Source organism: Rhipicephalus microplus, chromosome 6, assembly GCF_043290135.1.
Source record: "Rhipicephalus microplus isolate Deutch F79 chromosome 6, USDA_Rmic, whole genome shotgun sequence".
NCBI lineage: Eukaryota > Metazoa > Arthropoda > Arachnida > Ixodida > Ixodidae > Rhipicephalus > Rhipicephalus microplus.
In genome coordinates, this window is record NC_134705.1 from 132,851,063 (window position 1) to 132,869,225 (window position 18,163).

At 43.0% G+C, this 18,163-nt stretch overlaps 1 protein-coding gene across 6 annotated transcripts; it reads right to left on the bottom strand.

Annotated features, from left to right (window-relative positions):
- Window positions 1-3,285: 3,285 nt before the first annotated feature.
- LOC119167353 (deubiquitinase DESI2) lies at window positions 3,286-18,096 on the bottom strand. 6 transcript variants are annotated; one of them, XM_075866620.1, is made up of 10 exons: window positions 17,771-18,096; window positions 17,105-17,162; window positions 16,909-17,031; window positions 12,546-12,607; window positions 11,376-11,448; window positions 10,874-10,967; window positions 10,075-10,216; window positions 9,371-9,487; window positions 7,077-7,339; window positions 3,286-5,626 (listed from the first exon to the last, which is right to left on the bottom strand). In XM_075866620.1, the coding sequence occupies exons 2-9, from the start codon at window positions 17,106-17,108 to the stop codon at window positions 7,220-7,222; spliced, it is 735 nt and encodes a 244-aa protein (XP_075722735.1). In that variant the 5' UTR covers window positions 17,109-17,162; window positions 17,771-18,096; the 3' UTR covers window positions 3,286-5,626; window positions 7,077-7,219. The 6 variants fall into 6 exon arrangements, with proteins under 6 accessions (XP_075722735.1, XP_075722738.1, XP_037274718.1 ...); XM_075866623.1 differs by lacking the exon at window positions 16,909-17,031; XM_037418821.2 differs by lacking the exons at window positions 16,909-17,031; window positions 17,105-17,162.
- Window positions 18,097-18,163: the final 67 nt, after the last annotated feature.

Here is an 18,163-nt window from a genome sequence, read left to right on the forward strand (position 1 = left end):
CTGCATCTAGATTTTTTTTTGGCCAATACTACAACAAAAACTGCTAGCTACTACGCAGGGGAACAAACTTTGCCCTATGCTGACTTATTTATGTTTTTGATAAAAAAAAAAAAAAAACGTGTTCCAGAGAACACGGAAAAAGAATTATAAATTTGTGAAATGATATTTTTTTATTGAGGAAATTAAGGGTTAGTGCCGCCACACTTTCAACTTGCTTCAGACCTTTGTTAATTAGCACACATGGCTACAGCATCGTAAAGACTAAGACCGCGCCTTAACGGTGCACATTTGTTGATGAACAGGGGCGTTCAAAAGACATCCCAAACTGCTTTGTTGAGGGCCAGAGCATTCGGGTGGGCGAGGGAAAAGTTGGAGCGCTGCCAAACCGGAAGCAGAGCTGTTGCTGCACAGAGAGCACATCACACTGTCCTCTTGTGAAGCGGAGTAAAAGTAGTCTCGTGACTAATATAATTAGTCACCTTGCTTTCGCATTTGAATTCAGTCAACACGGGGGCAGTTGGCACGTGAATGCAGCAAATGCATCCTCCCTTCGCTGAGCTGCCTGACATACCGAATGACGACAGTTGCTAGAGCCGAAGTTCGGTGTTCACTTCAAGTTAGCTGAACTGTAAGAGCATCTGATGACACACGAAACAAATTTGGCTATGCTTTCCACATATGCATCAATTCACAGAGCAATGCAAATCTTCCAAGGTAGCAAAAAGAGTTGCACTCTGAACACTGCCAGTGATTCTATGCCTTTGCTTCTGCTCGGCAAATGTCAGTGCCATAGAGTGAAGCCATTTGCTCTCACTATTTGCATTGAATATTTGCATTCAACATGAAGCTTAACCAAGCGTGCCAATGACATGCAACTGCTAGGTAGGTGAAATTGTTTTGTTGTCCAAAAAAGCACTTCCAGAACATATTCAAATGTCATGAGCTGCCCCTGATGGGGACGTTGTGGCTAGGTCTTGCAGAAGTACTATGCTAGGTTGATGGCGCCACTTAGATCTGTTACTGTGCAAGCATCTCCAAGTCAATCTTTAGCTACATTAAAACCAATTAGGTGTACAAAGACTTGCAGTGTAAGACAGCGTATAGATTATCCTCTATGCGATATTCTTCAGCTAACTGTGGAGATAGAGAATACACTACAAGTGTTTACAGCCACACTGACAATACGAAAAATGCGTGCAGAAAGTGCATTGCTGCATAGAGATGAGGCAAACCTGAATGTAGCTGATGAGCAACTGTCCCACAGAGAGAACACCAATTGTAAACTCGCTTGCCAGAACATTGAAACAGTAAGTTCACATATATGACAACCAAGTTGGAAAGTCCAAAAGAAATGCTTCACTTTTGCCCCATGTGCACTTTTGCCCCAATGCAGTAACTATTTATTAAGAAATACGTGCCTACAAAGACTTTTGGAATTGCTTTCGTGTTAGCCCTATCTACTTGACAAACCAACAAATATAGTTCACGCCTCCTTCCGTGTTTATATTTCTGCCACTCTCCAAAGATGCTCATAAGCTCTAAATCGAAGAGAAGGTCGGCAAATAAAGGGTTGTAACAAGTGACTTTGCGTACACCATTCTGTGACCTTTAGTACCTTGCATTGTTGCATGGATATGCAAGGTTACATGAAAACTGAAAAATTGACTAGTATGCTCAAAAACGGGTATTCTTATGTCGGGTAGAAACTAACAGCTGTATTTAAGTGACTGTAGGCTATTATTGCTTCATATTATTCAATTGTTTATTGGCCTTCCATTGACCTTAAAATCAGGCTGTGCATAGAAATACCTTTTGTTTAAGTCAGTAGTGCTTTTCAGTGGTACATTTTCCAAATCACAAGTTCCTCTCCTGTTGTCGCCGTCAAGGTATACCAAGTTTACTCCGGAAAGCATTTACTATTGCTTCATAAGATGGTACTTATGGTACAGCAAATATCAGCGAAAATTTGCTGCCATTATAAAAAAAATTGTCCATTTTAATACTGTTTGGCTTAGCGAATGCATCAACATTGCTGCACTCTTCATACCTGTCTACCAGGCGGTGATCCGCCAATCAGAAGCGGGCCAAATGTTCACCGTATGGGATGCTTTATCATATTCCATGTGCAAATTAATAAAACATACAGAAACAAAAAGGCCACAATGCTGAGTCTTTCTAAAAGAGTTTAGGGCGTCTCTTTTAACAATTGTGCGCATCGCGAGAACCAGTAGACAGTTTTGCTTCTATAGACATACGCAGCTGCTGCCAACTGTCCGCGAGGCAAAAATGTATTAAAAGGCGTGGCATTTTTTTAATTACACAGGCTCTGCGAATGCGCTGTCTTCAGTGAAGTAAATACTGCCTACAACAGCGTGTGGCATTTCCAATTGCTAATGCAGTCAGTCGTAGTAGCAATAAGAAGTTTCATCAGTCCATGTCGTCTCTGTACAACAATGTGCCAACAAACAGTGCACAGCTTTTACCAACCTTCTTGGAACATCAACCAAGTTGAAGTAAATTGCTTTTACTTGGCAATGTGTTGTTGTAAATTAACCGTGCGTACACCACAAGAGGGCAAGAAGCTTCTCGGTCATGACGAAAGTAACACTACAAATTGAGGGGCGTGCTGTTCAGTCGGCATGGGCTGCATAATAACCGAGAGTTCTGCGACACCATGTCTCAGCCTTATGTTTCAGACCACCCTATAGTGATGCCATAACGCATCCAACGTTCGTTGGCAACCGATATGCTTTAGTACAATGCTGCTTTGTTGTCTGCATACCCACTTGTCCACTGTGGGGAACTTCACAGCACAAAAAGACCACTATCGCATCACACTATTCCTATAATACTACTGAGAAGGCTTTTAGAATTAGTTGTTTGTTTACAATAGCCCTTTTTGCACCACATTGCATCAGCTCATCGTAGATTTAATGTACGTTTAGACAGCAGTCTCGGACAAGCTGAACAAGTTCCAAGTTATATTGCCAGATATCCATGCCCTTTGCCTGGCACAAGTGTTTTGCATAGTGGTTGGTTTCCTAATGTATTTCTTTGGGAACCTGAAAGGGATACAGGCTTTGGCAATCTACCAGCAATGTCTCACAACAAAGAAAGAACGACAGTCTTCACTGGCAGTTTCTTGAAATGCTTGCTTCAACCACTGACAGTGACATCGAGTCACTCATTGACTATGGGTACGAACTCCTTGCGAATGTAGCCTTAATGCGAGAGAGTGGCATTCAGCAAGACCCAAATATAACACCACGACACAAGCAGCAGCGATAAAAAAGGATCAAAACACAGTGTGCACATTTATTCGTTCCAATGAACGTCTACCTCACTGCACTTACTGACTACTACTACTACTACTAATACAGTAACGTAGCGAAATTCTAAAAAACAGCCCCTTTAACAAAGTGCACCTGGCAGTGAATTAATTAGTAGCACCCACGATCAAGATGTCAGTCGCTGACGAGATTCAGCAAAGTTGGGCAAGAAGGGGAAAGAATGAGGGAAACATAGACAGGACATTAAGAAAGGGCAAAATGGAGTCACTTTCGTTTCATGAATGATATATACTGGATGCCAACATTCACTAGATAAGGTAGCCAATTGGAGTGCTTAAAAATGCAATAATAAATTACAGTGTTCAACCTTGCAATGACACGACAACTTTGAGAAATAATGAGGGTAGGAGCGCTCTAACAAAATTTTGGAATCGAAACCTTGATTTCAAGTTCGGAACAACGCCATAGTTCTTGGTCACATCCATCAGGTTCAAAAACCTCACATTTCCCACTGTATAAACATGACACAACCTGCGCAGCAAATGTGAACACACACAACGAACTCTCAACGAGATTTTCATTCCCAACATATATTTGTAATGTTTAGCTACTGTTGCTGATAGGAAGTTCAATTACCTGGCAATGAAAAATGAAGAGGAAGTGGAAAGTCGGATGAATTTTAGCAGCCTTTACAACTCGAGCTTTCTTTCATACAGCCTTTTTCAATACAAGATGTCGATAAGGCACCCTTTGCGCCCAATTCGTGAAGCCAGGTTGCTTGCATTCGGAAAAGCATGGCCTCTGGAATCCCCAGGGCAGCGCAGAGTCCTTTCAGCAGTGCGAGAGGGCTGATGATACACTCAGCCCATTCTTTTTGGTTTCACAGTATGCACCTTGTCTCCAACTGCTATTTGAAGTGACGTGTGACCTTGTGGCCCATAGTTACTGAAGATCAAAAATGTTCGGGATCGTAGTCTACCACTGTAGCTAGGTTTCTTTGCATTCATTACGTAGTCTCCAAATACTTTCGGGACGTGACCCTGATGCTACTGAACAGTTGCAAGTTGAAGAGCATATTTAGAGTATTCAAGTTGAAGTTTGTCGTCACCAAGGCACTAATTGATGTTAAAACTGACTCAATGAAATGAAGTACCTAACGAGCACAATGGAAAAACCACGAAGCCTTTAGAAACTATGACACAATTCGTATAAAGTTTGTTACAAAAATACACACAATGCGACATGCAACATTAACAACACTGAAGAGACCGGTCTCGTTAGTTTATATAAGACCGGCAAGGTATTGCGGATTGGTTGACACGACTTGCAAACAAAAAAGGGCATTACATAGCATATAAAGCAACAAGAAATACCTGTTGTCCGTCACTCAATACTTTGGTCTCGCAAAAATAGCATAACCGCGGCAAAAAGTCAATGGCTCGCGCTTTGCGTAACGCGAGACCACAGTCGTGACTTGTAGCAACCACCAAGCTACGTGGTGCACTTAGGTCAAATGAACGCACCGCAGAACTTGGCAGACAGAGCTACTGACTGCCCACTGTGGTAGCGCGAGACGACTCAGTGCGCGAGACTTGAGACATACAAAAAATATTAAATGCAGAAACGTGCCCACAGCACTAAAAAGAATGGCCGAAAGAATAAGCCAGACTAAAAATGTCAATGCATACGCGAGATTTGGCATAAAACGAAGCGCTACATTATTAGTACAATCGTGGGAAAGAAATAGAAAGCATGAGAATACATGCTGCTGTACGGCTATATAGAAAAAATTTTGCTGCCACAATGACAGCTGCAAGAATGCCCAAAACTTACACGAGCAGTTTCAAGGCAACTTAATCCTGAAATTCTTAAGTTTCAAAAACGTGCGATCTGCCGTATCACACTTGAGCTGGGTAGAGGAATCACCGTCGAGCCTGCCATGCATCGGATAACACCGGTCGGCAATCAAAGCACTCGCTGACAAGACAAGTTCGTCGCGGCTTGTCAAAGGTGGCCGGCTCGCTGCAACGTGGCCTTGGGTTTCCGTTGAATGTGCAGCTTTCCTCAAGGGAGTCGGCGACAACTTTAGTTCCGCAGTACGCTGCCGAGTGTAAACATGGCAGGTTCATCAACACATGTGCACGCACAATCAACGCGGGGCTTTCGGGAGTGTCACACAGGGATTCGTTTTCACAATAGATGAATGGCACAACAGGCGTGCAGCACCAAAGGACGCCAGGTGGCCGGCGCTACGTGTTGTCAGTCACGACGAATGACCATGTCTTGGGCTTCAACAACCAGGTTTGCTTGTTTTTCTTTTCTTTCACATTTGATTTCTGTAATGAAAAGAAAGAGGGAAAAAACATGAAATGTGTGCACTGCAGCAGTAATGGCACAGAGCAATTCTACTGCGATGAACTGAACAATGGTGCAAGTACGATGTGGCAATTGCACGGCGCGACGAGAAGTGGCAGCTTCTCTCAACCTTGTAAAGGAACGCGAGCCTAAAGCAACCATGGTTATGCGCCCCTCGTTCTGATGGACCTGAATGGGTTCCCCCAAGACACCGACACTATCGCTTTATCATCTGCCTTTCAAGGCCGTGTTATCGATTATCTTAAATACTAAAACAATCGTCAGTGTTTGTTAACTTAAACAAAACCCTACATCTTATGTGATGAGCCCCCCCCCCCCCCCCAACCCTTAGAGGCAATAAATTGAACTGAGCCGTATACACTGGTGCAATCATAAAAAATTTCCTCAGGACAAAGTGAATTAAAAAAACCTAGTTATATGATGCAAGATTATGCAATGACCATATCACATATCGCATGATGACTAGCAAAAAGCCACAAACTCAATGGTGGCCACGCAAAAAACACGCTACTGTACTCGGTTACAACTCAAGAAAAAATGGCAACCTCACCCATAGGACCATAGCGCACCTGCCCTTACTTGTGAATGACAGTCGTGCTATTCTTCTGCTCAAACCACATGTACTTTTTGTCGGCTAACATACTGTATTTACTAATGTAATCTTGGCACTCGCTTAATTCTCACACTCCCCCCCTTCATTGGCCAACAAAGATACGACTTTTTTTTTCGCGAGTAATTATCGCACTCCCAAAAGATTGCAACCATAATGTCATCCGCTCCTTCCAACCGCTGATGATGATAGTGCACGACAGCCTGGCGCCACCTTTTAAGCATTATGCGCACTATCAACACACACGCCCCAATCCAATTCAAGCCAAGTCAAAGTGGCAAGTGCAGGTTGCGGTGTGTTAGTGTATGTTATGTACGTTCTGCGGTTACGCTGTAGGGTGATACGGAAGGTACACGGCAACTTTCAAGATGAAAGTGAGCCGCTGGTAGGCACTTCAGAGTCCACGAGTTTTGTGTTCGCAACTGGCGACGGCAGCATGGGCAGCTGAAAGCCACCAAGACGCGTTCCGTGTGCCTAAGACTCAGATGAATGATAAAACTTTATTTCGTCATAAGGTAACTGCGGATGATTTCGAGTTAGATGACCATCAGCCCAGGGTTAATGTCGCACGTTAACCCATTGCAGGCTCCTGTTCAGTGACGAACGCTAACGCAGCGCCTGCAAGCTTTGCGTACGGTATTCCAGAACTTTTTGTGTCTTAAATAAATCTTGTCTTGTGTTGAAGCCATGGTTTTATTGTTAAGGCAAGTCTTGATTAGTACTTGTCACAGTTTACGGGCGACACAAGTTGCTACGGCACTGAGCTTTAAGTGCGAATGCATCGAAAAAGCCTCACTTACCACAGCAAATGCCACAGCCACACCTAGGCCACCTCTCACCAGCAGACAAACAACTTCAACAGTGCCACGCTTTGCAACAGAGGAGCCGGATGACGGAGGGAAGGTAGTGTCTGTGACATTTTCATAGAGTCGGGGGCCACGTGTCAGATCCGAGGCACGCGCCTCTGCGAAGACCGTGGGGGATTTGGTGGAGACGGTGGTGACGGTGGGTGAGTGGATGAGGGACTGTGGACCCTAGAGGTGCTGCCCTCTTGGATGCTGGCCTGTGCAAGCGAACAAGGTAGGTTGTAGAAGTGTCACTGTGACTGTTGTCTACGTACACTTCATTTCACACTTGGCAAGTGACGCTGTGGAGTCTATGCATTCAAACTTCAATATTATGAAGTCCGTAGAGTAAGCAGTTTACTTCATCATAATGAAATTTCGTTAAACTGAAATTCTATCTTTTAACAGGGGTCGACGATCGGTGGTCGCCCAAACAATTTCAAAACCCTCCCCACCTCCAGCCCCCTCCACTATCCGCTGAATTCCGCTCGACGAAGCGGAGTTCAGGTGCAGTAGGTATACCTGAAACTTACAAGCTACAAAGAAGGTGCCCTATGCTTCACTTGCTTTCATATGACTGCATGCAACGAAAATCCCAATCAAATCACTCAAATCAGCGTGTTCACTAGTAAATGGTTTCATGCTTGCAATGATTTCTACGATAACCAAACTGCTTCGTATTTTACATAATTAATGTACCACATTTCAAATTACATTCCCGACTTAAATGATGTACATGCCTGCATATTCCTTTCAAGTGACATACTCGTTCTTTGTCGTAAATGCGAGCAATTAGAAAAGCGCGCAGTGTAGGCTGCAGTATGTGAAAGGAAGCAGAGAGCGAAGCGCACAAAAGGCGAACCACCATTGTTGAGGCATCATCGTGAACACATGCGACACAGGTGTTGTAGCACCCCTCTCTATGTAGCGGTAGTGAATTGCAGAAATACACTGAAACTTTGATATAACAAACCCGGCTATAATGAAATATCAGTTATAATAATAAAGTAAATAAAAAATAGTCTTGCAATAGATATGGTGTTAGGAATACACCTTCATAACAACGTCCAGATACAATGAACTTATTTTCGTGTAACATGCAAATCGAGTGCATTGTAAAAAAAAAAAAAGGATGCTCCACTAAGTTGAGGCACAGCTTACAACGAGCAGTACCAAGTGCAACAGCAACTTATTCCGCAAGACCTAGGCATATTCAAAAAATAAGAAATACACGGGTCTGCATGCATGGCAAGGGTCATCATGCTCTGTCAGAGCCAAGAGCAGTGCCAACTGCCACAATGGGGTTGCGCTGCGTTTCGGAGGGCGAAATATAAAGAAAACTGGCGGTCAAAATTAATCTGAACTACTTCGATAAAGTACACTTCGTAAGTATAATTTTGTCATGTCATAAAAACCTCAATAAATCAAGCAAAAAATCGATGCACTATACTGGTCTATATTTCTTAGCATTTGGTGCTATTTTAATTAGGCTTAACTATATTGTGAACAGCTGTGAGATGCTGGACCAATGCAAGCTTGGTAAACGAAATGACATAGATCTGCCTACCCAGAGCATGTAGAAGCTACAAACATGACACAGTATGACACAGAGCTACCCAACACCTCTCATAAGTTGTTGTCGCTATGCTGTGCGCGTCACTTCTTCTTCTCTCCTAAATCTCGACAAATACACTGTCCAGCACAGTTTCAGACATCTCAGTGCTCATACTGTGACATGATATGGCACAGCTGTAGGTAAGTAATGTATACTTACTAGCCCGGTCTCACATAAAAAAAAAAAACAAGGTTCAATGTGCCACACTGGAAACTGCTCTGCCAGGTTGCCCGTAACGTGCCCGTAAGCCACCGTGCCAGTATCGGGATTAAAAATGGCATGTGCGTCACTAAGGAACACATACGACAGTCCGTAGCAGTGCTACCCTTTGAATCTTGGTACATTTTGCTGTACGACATGACTGTACTGCAGGAAAGTAGAATTAAAGAAGCTGGTTTTTCTTTAAATGCTGTGCAGTGCACATTAAACCTTTGCTGCATGTGCACACCTCAACGCATGTCTTTATGTGAAATTGACTCTTCACACACATCCTAAAACGAAGCATCGAGAATTGCTCCACACACACAAACACACACGCACAGAGCGAAGCAGAAAGAGGCATGCATGGAAAGCAGCGCCCCCGGTGCACAACGGGGCGCATTTAATGTGCGACTCATAGGCAAGGGGAGCTAGCCTGTAGTGCGATGGGTGTCAGCCACTCTCGGGGCAGGCAGCGCTGGAGGAAAGGCACACAGGAACTGAAGTAGGCCAGTCGGTTCACCCAGGCCGGGATCTCTTCACCGCACAAGATCTGCAGGTAAGAGGGGAGGGGGCAAACTACATATGTTCTCAGAAACCCACACCAGAATCTGTAAAAGCCATAGAATGATATTGTTCACCTGGTACACAACTCTACACTGGTGTAAATGCATGTGCCCAGCCAGCTAACATCATGATACTTCTGACTGATTTCATTGTTTGTCACTGCAATCTCAAAACATAACCTGCCTAAGAGGAAAGCTATGTGGCTGTACGAAGCAGGCAGCATTTACCGAAATGTTGCCAGACGCTTACCGCTACTTCCATCCTTATCGCACACACTCACATGCATGCATGTACAACCATGAATTTTTGAAATACAAACAACTTTTAGCTCACTAATGTGCATTGCCTCGTCCTTACTTCGGCAGGTACACATAATGTCAGCAAGACATGAGCTTGCACGTTCAACACAAGACGTAAGTCATCCTCGGCAATGTCATCATTAGCAGTACTGACATAGCACTCTCGAGTTGTCAGTACCGAAACCTGTTCTACTTTGTAATGTCTCGCTACCATTCAATTTGTAGATGACTACATATCCTGATGTGCACCAAGAGGAAAAGAAAATCATGTCACCTTGGTAAGGGCGCCCGAGAAGTGGTTGCAGTTCTTGTTCATCAGGTGGTATCGGTCCCCACGGTACTCGTTTCCCAGCTCCTCGACAATCTTTCGCACGTCTACCTGGTTGAAGTCCGTGTGGCCCACCAGAATGCTCTGCCTGCATGCGTCAACAAGGCACTAATTGCACATAATCATGCAACCATTGTTTTAACAGTAGTGCTTATGTTTAAACTTTTCATCCCGCTGCTTCGTGTGACCAGAAAACTAAACTATGCCAAGCATGTGCGATGCAATAACTTGGGCACCACACGCTTTCTCTGCCCTCTTCTTCATCTTAGATTTCAGGACACTTTGTGCTCTCTTCGACATACGCTTGAGAAATGAGGATAGTTACAGCGCATTTTTCTGTATCGTCTAGTAATCTGGAACTTCGTAAAAGGTCTGTAGCCAGCATATCCACTGAAGTTGATACAATGGATATGCTATGTAGATGTTTTTTCAATGTGTTTGCTTTTTAAAGAAAAACAATACATCAGCACAGAACAGATAAATGGAAGGCAAGAAGAAAAAGAAACTGGAACAGAGAGAGGACCTTGCTAATTAGGACATGATGGTCAAGACAATGCTAATGAAGACTACTAATTAGGTCACTGTTAATTATGTACAGCCTGATTCAGACATTGCTAATATGTTTCGGCCATAAGCTCCACTGTTAGCACCATAAGTGCCAGCTGTCCACATTATTCTCTTTCATTCAGTGTTTATACCGATCGAAGTGCATAACAAGTACACCACATAAGAGCCTTCCACTCACTTGTACTTGAACTGGTCTCCGAGGTCGGTGGCAAATTTTGGCGGGATTTCGAAGATTCCCGAGAACGGGAAAGGGTGACCTCCGTACGCGTATTCTGAAAAGCAATATGATGTGAATTGCACCTGATTAGTAAATTATTATACTAGAAAAAAATGACCAGAAAGCCCTCTTCATAAACAACTTTACCTGTGCTTTGCCAGCACAAAGCCGCAGGTCAATTAAAAAGACAACAGATTAAGTCGGCACCAAAAGTAGATCAAATCGTCACTGGTATGAAAAATGCTTAAATACTTTACTATCACCTTCAAACGTTCATTCATATGAACATGCATATGCACACAATTACAGGCTTTTTTCAGAAGCTAGTAATCATATTTTTAGTGCAATATTTAGTTTAGGGTGCCCTTCAGCATGGGGACACATCTTGCAGCTGTCATTGTTCAATTTTTTTAATTAAAGACACTTGAATTTGCAACAATACTCATATTTAAGGGACACTTACCTGTTCCGTAAATTTCTACACCCGTGTGGAATACCCCGAGGCCAATAGGTGCCGTGTATTCATTGATCCAGTACTGCATAAGGAAAACCAAAATTGATGCAGGAAAAGAATAACTGAAGAATGTTAAATAGCTTCAACTTAAGCTTCATGATGTATAAAAGAAATACATAGTGCAGGCTCTGTCAATTTCACTCCATACTTCGATGGTAACAGTAAACATGCCCAACTATTACTCCAAACAGAAAAAAAAAAAGCGCGCACACACACAGAAAAACTAAATACGAAACCAGTTTTGTTTCAAATATCAAGTTTGATAAACTTCTGTGCAAGGAATGTCCTTGGAAGAAAATCTTTCAAGCATAAAGCTAGAAAGAAAACCCATATGAAACTGACTTTTACAAGTTTCTCTCGAGCTTCATGCTACAAAACCAAGTGAAAAACAAAACATGTTTGCACATTTCGATGCAGCAGTTGAGCTGGCTACGAATTTCTCAAGTGACCCATGTGTTTGACATAAAACAAGATGCTGGGAAGACAATGGCAAACATTTATACTACACGCTTACTCACTTATTGTTTTTATGCAGGTATATCGCAGGGTGCTTTTTAAAAAGCTTTAATACAGTATACTCCTGTTAAATTGAACCAGACGAGGCCAGGAAAACGTGTTCCATGTAACAGGAGTTCTGTTAACTGAGAGAGGAAGAGAGTTGAAGAATCCAAGTACAAAATCAATAAAATTATATTAGTGAGAGTTGCTCTGTTCAAGCAGCATATCCATTTAAAAGATCTCTGTTTACTGTATTCTTCCACTTTCATGGCGCTGCATTGATTATTAAAGAGCCAACTTTATAGACAATCAGCGATAAATGTTCAAGGACTTGCATATTTCATTGCAAGCGACGAGAACGCCACCAGTAGTTCCTCGGCAAATCTCACTGTGCTGCATTAAGGGCTGCAGTCTTTGAGCTTGACATTCCTAATCACGATATTACAAGAGAATCACACCAGCAAAAAAGGCAGCTGTGCACTAATGGATAAAGACTACGTTGGGCTGCGTTCGGTCTTCTCCGTCACGGAATACCCCAAGCAAATGAATATGCACAAATCAGTTCACTGCACTTCTTTGTTATGTTATTAACAATAACGAAGATACCACTGAATTCATTACCATGTCATAGACATTGAGAATGACGGGCTCCCGAGCCATGCCTCTCCACTGGAACACCAGACCTGCAGACACGTGAAGAAAGCATGCAGAACAGCCGTAAATGAAAGTGAACAGTTGAAATGTCCCTAAAAACATAAAACCCGAGTGTTGAGCTGCCCGCCCTATATCTTGCTTTTGTAAAACCTTCGTCTGTCAGGACAAATTAGTCAGCAAGGGTGTGCTATTTTGAGGCTGCTACCGACAATTTACTTGCACAAATAAAGCTTTCTTGAGCTGTACTCACGAGTGCGCAGTACATCCTGATGTGCCTAGAGTCAGCCATGCTGAAGCCAGACCTCGGTGTGATGAAGAATGCCACAACATAATAATAACTGTTGAGGTTCTACGTCCCAACATAACTATCAAGGACGCCATATTGAAGGACTCCGAGAATTTCGACGACCTGCGGTTCTTTGAAGTGTACCTAAATCTAAGAACACAGGTAGGTCTCTAGCCTTCGCCTCCATTGGGAATAGCTGGGACTCAATTCTGTGGCCTTTAGGTAAGCAGTCGAGCATCACAACCACACCATGATGGGTCGATGCAGCAACATATTTATCACTCCATGTGAACCTAACATCCGCATGCCAATAATTCCATGACATATTACAAGGCACATACAAACTTTTTTTTTGAATAAAAGATTTTCAGCCCGACACTTTAATAGAAAGCCACTTCATGCATCTGGCAAAATGTTTAGTACAGCAAAACTTCAGACTTTCAAGAGTAATTAAGAACCTTCTTGGAATTTCTGAAGTCGGGCTTAACAAAACAACGCACTGAAATCATGTCGAGAGCAATCACAACACTCCAAGTTGTGCAAAAAAATATACAGAATACTTACCATGAGGTATAGAAATGACTAACGCTGAATTGCAAGTCACGCGTGTCATGTGACTGACAGCACAGCGCCACCGTACTGCTCCCTTTAACCGTTCAACAGCCCCAACCATGTGTTAAAAGAAAAGTTTTAACATCACATTCAGGTGTCCTTTTGATATGCTGCCCTTATGTTGCCAGCTGCATTTCCGCTCGTGTCAAAAGCACAGCTGCTTTTGACATTTTCTCCATCGTTGCTACAAAAGTGACTTGTCATATCAGACACATGCATAAACTGAAAGGTTCGGGTCTTCGGGGGATCGAAATGTTTGTCTCAAAGAAGAGGTTCCCTGGAAAAGATTAAGATTCACTGCTGCAAATGTTGAGACACTTCAGTTGGCATTTCATATTTCTAATTGTAAAAAAATTAAATTATAGTTTTAAGTGCCTTAATAACAATTATAAGGTGCATCATAGAGGAAACTCTAATTTTGACCACATGGAGTTCTTTATGGTGCACAAAATATGCATTTTTACACTTTGCCCTAACTGAAATGTGGCCACCATGGTGAGGCATTGAAGCCACGTCATCACACTTGGAAGTGCATAACTATGGCCAGTAAGCTACCAAAATGCGACTATCACAGAAACACACAAGCGACTATAAAAGAACACGAGAAATGCCTCAAAAACCATTCTAGAGTTAATGATCTGATCTACCTTCTTGAACAATGAACAGTGAAAGAAAGATCAGAATTATGAGCGGTCCTGCTAAATTTTCCCAACCCTACATCTATAACATCTACGCTGTTTTCATCTCATAATCTTCCAGTGCAAATCATGTTTGTCTATTGGAACACAGCTGAGGGCTCAAACAACTACCCTCTCATATGTAGGAACACAAAGAAAGCAAGCGGTAGAAGTAGAATCACCCCCTCCTCCTCTAAAGTTGCAAAAAAATAAAACAAAGCATGCACACTACCTGACAACATCTTGCAAGGCTTGACAGGCCTCCTTTCACCAAAGGGCCAGTGACAACAATCACAAAGCGCCTCACATGCAAGGAGCGACTACAAATGGCAGACAATCCTTGTTACTCAAACACTATTGTGAAATTTTTACTATTTAAAAGAAGATTTCAAACGCACATTCATCCTGACATGGTTGCGCTCAAAAGGCAAGACAGTGCACGAATTTCAGTGAAACAAAACAACAGAAACTGTCACCTCTAATTGCAAGCGGTACCACATTATCATGTGTTTAGGTTATTTCAATTCGGGCACGTCACTGCTATTGTTACACTTTCGTTTTGTCAGCCTTTGTCACTGGTGCTGAAACACTGCCTGGTACGTCCGGCTGTCTGATAAGATTACTCTCTCGATCCACTGCTGCATTTACGACAATACGCTATAAAATAGGGGCCGACCGTCACAGATGTCATCTGCCTGTACAAGTTCTAACTGCGCCCGACTTATCGCTGCTACCAAGTAGTCACGTTGTTTATTCGACGTATTTTGCTGATGACCTCCCGCTGCTTGTATGAATGCCGGCCACTTCGCAATGCGATAATAGGACATATCAGATTTTTAGCTGTGATGAATAGCAATGAGGAACTGGACCTGGCAGTATGATAACAAAGTTGCCTAACCGTTTATATCTGTAGCGTTCCACTGAATGCAATGATTCACGGTAATGATTACGGCGCATGCTTGCAATCCAAGGGAATTTTAAGGGCTCATTTTTCTTCGCTAGACACAACATTAATGAGAATAAACAGGCAATATTGCCAAGAGAAATATGGGGGGATGCTATTAGAAGTAATTGCAATGTAAATGTGAAGAAAAAAAAGCAGATGAAAAGATAACTTGCCACTGGTAGGATCCGCACCTGCGACCTTTGCATAGTGCGTCCGATACTCTATCAACTGAGCTACAGTGACGGTCATTCCCCCTTCCACTAAGGGGCATTTATGTGAATTTATTATAGGAGCATCTGTCAGCGCCACCAGAAGCCACGACAGATACTGGTGCTGACTACAATGGAAAGGTTTAAAACAATAGAAACAATGCTTTGATTCAACAGTTTAATTACTATTGATTTGACATAACTTCCGTTCAGAAACAAACAGCCACGGTGTGTCGCTCTTAATCCACAACTAATGTGGTTTCTTCATCAAAATAAAATTATAACGGCTTTGTTTTTCGAGTTGCCACTTGCGCAATTATATTGGTGGATTTCACAGTTCCAAAAGAAGCTATGAGAAAAAAAACGTGCTAAATTTGTGTTGCAGGGCCCTTTCACTTGTTACACAAACATCCCTGATACATCCACTTATCAGCCTAGTGGGACAACCACTTATCGACAAAAAAACTTCCATAGAAGCACTCTAATGTATATATTGCTAACACAGTAACAGTGTTTTTTTCGTATATAATAAGCCTCCATTAGCTCTTGGCCAGTCACATCCTGGTATGTGAAACATCTTTTTCAAACATTATGACCGGCTTTATGACATATGCAAGACCAAAATCTCATCAATATCCTGCACAATATTTACGTATGAATATAGGTAACAACACAGCTTCCTTTTTCACGTGAAATCGCAGATGAAGCATTAAGCAGTTAACATTTGAGAGGGCTCACTTCATAAATATTTCTACATGCTTATGTAGCTTCTGCGTTAAATAAACAAACGAAAGCTCAGCTATAAAACTAAAAACAAGAAAATGAAGACATTCATGTACAATTTTCAAGGTAGACGGAGCATCTGCGCGGATAGAAGCCATTTGGCATGCATGAAACAAGCTGGTGCTTTCGCGCATGTTGTCAATCATAGCTAAACTTGTGTGTGCTTCTAGCAGGGCTTGGCTTCATTTTCATTTCAAATGCTTACTGTCCTTCCCCAAGCCTGCATCGGATTGATACACACAACATGCAAATGATACTGGACTCCTACAGAGGTCCCGATTTTTGTTTCAACATACTGAATTGACGAGTAATTACACCCAATGTATCGTTTTGTGTAGAGCATTATATGGAAATTGCTTATCTCACAAGACCAGGCCATATAATGCATACTTATTGTTCTTGTAATCAACATTCACTGACCATTGCTTTTGTATCTTATCAGTACAGAGCAGAGTGGTGAACTGCACTACAATAAAACTCTGACGCAAGTTATCCGTAAAAGTACTTTAGGGTAATGCTGCTAAAGTATATAATGCTATTCAGCTCAATTTTAGGATAACAAACGGTCGAATAAAAAAAAAGCCGATATGCTGTTAAAGAACTAGAGGTAACTCCACCTGTGCAATCTAAAGTACAGAACGTGTCCCAGCAACGGGGCCTCGCTTCAAGTCAGACCGGGCGATGGTGGTAAAGCCGCATCTCAGTACACTGGTGCCGGCGGGAGAAGCGCACACAACTGCCAACATCACCAGTGAAACACACTCACGCGATGATTTGCATATAAAACAAGAACGACGCTCCTTAAAACAATGCGTACTCCTAGGCTCGGCAGTCGCCCGACACCAGCTGATTCGAGCTTCCTCATTGGTGCGTTGCATGCGTGACAACCGACGACAGCATCCTTGGGAAGGCGCCGCGGCACAAAACAGCTGTTGACGCGCTGAGGAAGAAAGTGTCAAGATATGTGATGGCACGAAATTGAGTGTAACAAGCGCGCCTTTCAAAATGCTTACGCATAGTCTCCTTCTCTTCTGGGATGCAATCAAGCAGATCGACTGTAGCGCACCGTGGCTAAAAGAGGGAAAGATCGTGTTTTAAAGGGAAGAGGCTGAATTCGCCGTTTTTACGTAAGCGCACATCACTTCGCGGGCCCCATGTATCAAAGATTACGCGTGCAGTTGAGTGGGGCATCCCACACACCGAATGCACCCAACGCAGATGCGAAACGAAAAAACACGATGAAATCGATGGTCCCGCAATTCCGACAGTGCCGCAATGTAGCTGCAATTGCGGTCGAGGAGGAAGTTTCGGCTGTCTAGGCTGCAACACCCTTCCGACGGCTCAAACTTCAGGCGTGAAAAAGGATGGATTCTATAAACGTTGCAACGGTAATCAATCGAGCGTTGCGACATTCTTGTTCGATAAATGTCGAATGAATGAACCCAACTGCCAACTGCAACTCTAGTGACAGCTTCCATAGGAACAAGCATCCCGTTAAACTCGGGCTACGAGTGTGATGCTACAAAACGGAAGCAGAGTGCCCCGCGTTTTTATCGCGAACGTGATCACCGAGAAACAATGAAACAAAAGAGCGGGGTACTCGCATACGATACATCAACCCCGGGAGTCCAAACATTTGACATGAGTCGGCGAGAAAAACACTTATCGAAGTTACCCACCTGGCAGGATTACAATGCGGCGGCGTCTTACTTCGCCGGCGAGTTACTGCCGTCGATTAGTCCCTTGCTTAATCGTGCGCCTTCATGCAATCCACTGCATTGTGGCGACTCGGGATCAATTTCGATTCGCGAACTCCACTCGCACAGCCATAGAGAAATAAAAAAGGTGAAGAGTGGACACTCCCGTAGACCCCAGCGGCCCAATCGACTCTAGCACACCTAGTGGTTGATGAGAGCAAGTGGCTTGCGCTTCCGGTTTCGGTTTCACTGGCGCAACTTTTGAATTACTTTGCATAACCGACGTTTGGCTATGTCGTAAGTTCATAATTTCAGACCACTATTCATCGCCCAAATGGATAGTTTTTGTAGGTCGTTTTGATTTAGCGATTCCCT

Bases quoted from the DNA above. Each gene is read 5' to 3' on its own strand.
- LOC119167353 (XM_075866620.1), bottom strand. The intron at 9,488-10,074 runs GTGACATGATTT...TCTTACCTGCAG, and splicing joins TCTCGGGCGCCCTTACCAAG to ATCTTGTGCGGTGAAGAGAT. The intron at 7,340-9,370 runs GCTAGCTCCCCT...TCGCTTGCACAG, and splicing joins TGACACCCATCGCACTACAG to GCCAGCATCCAAGAGGGCAG.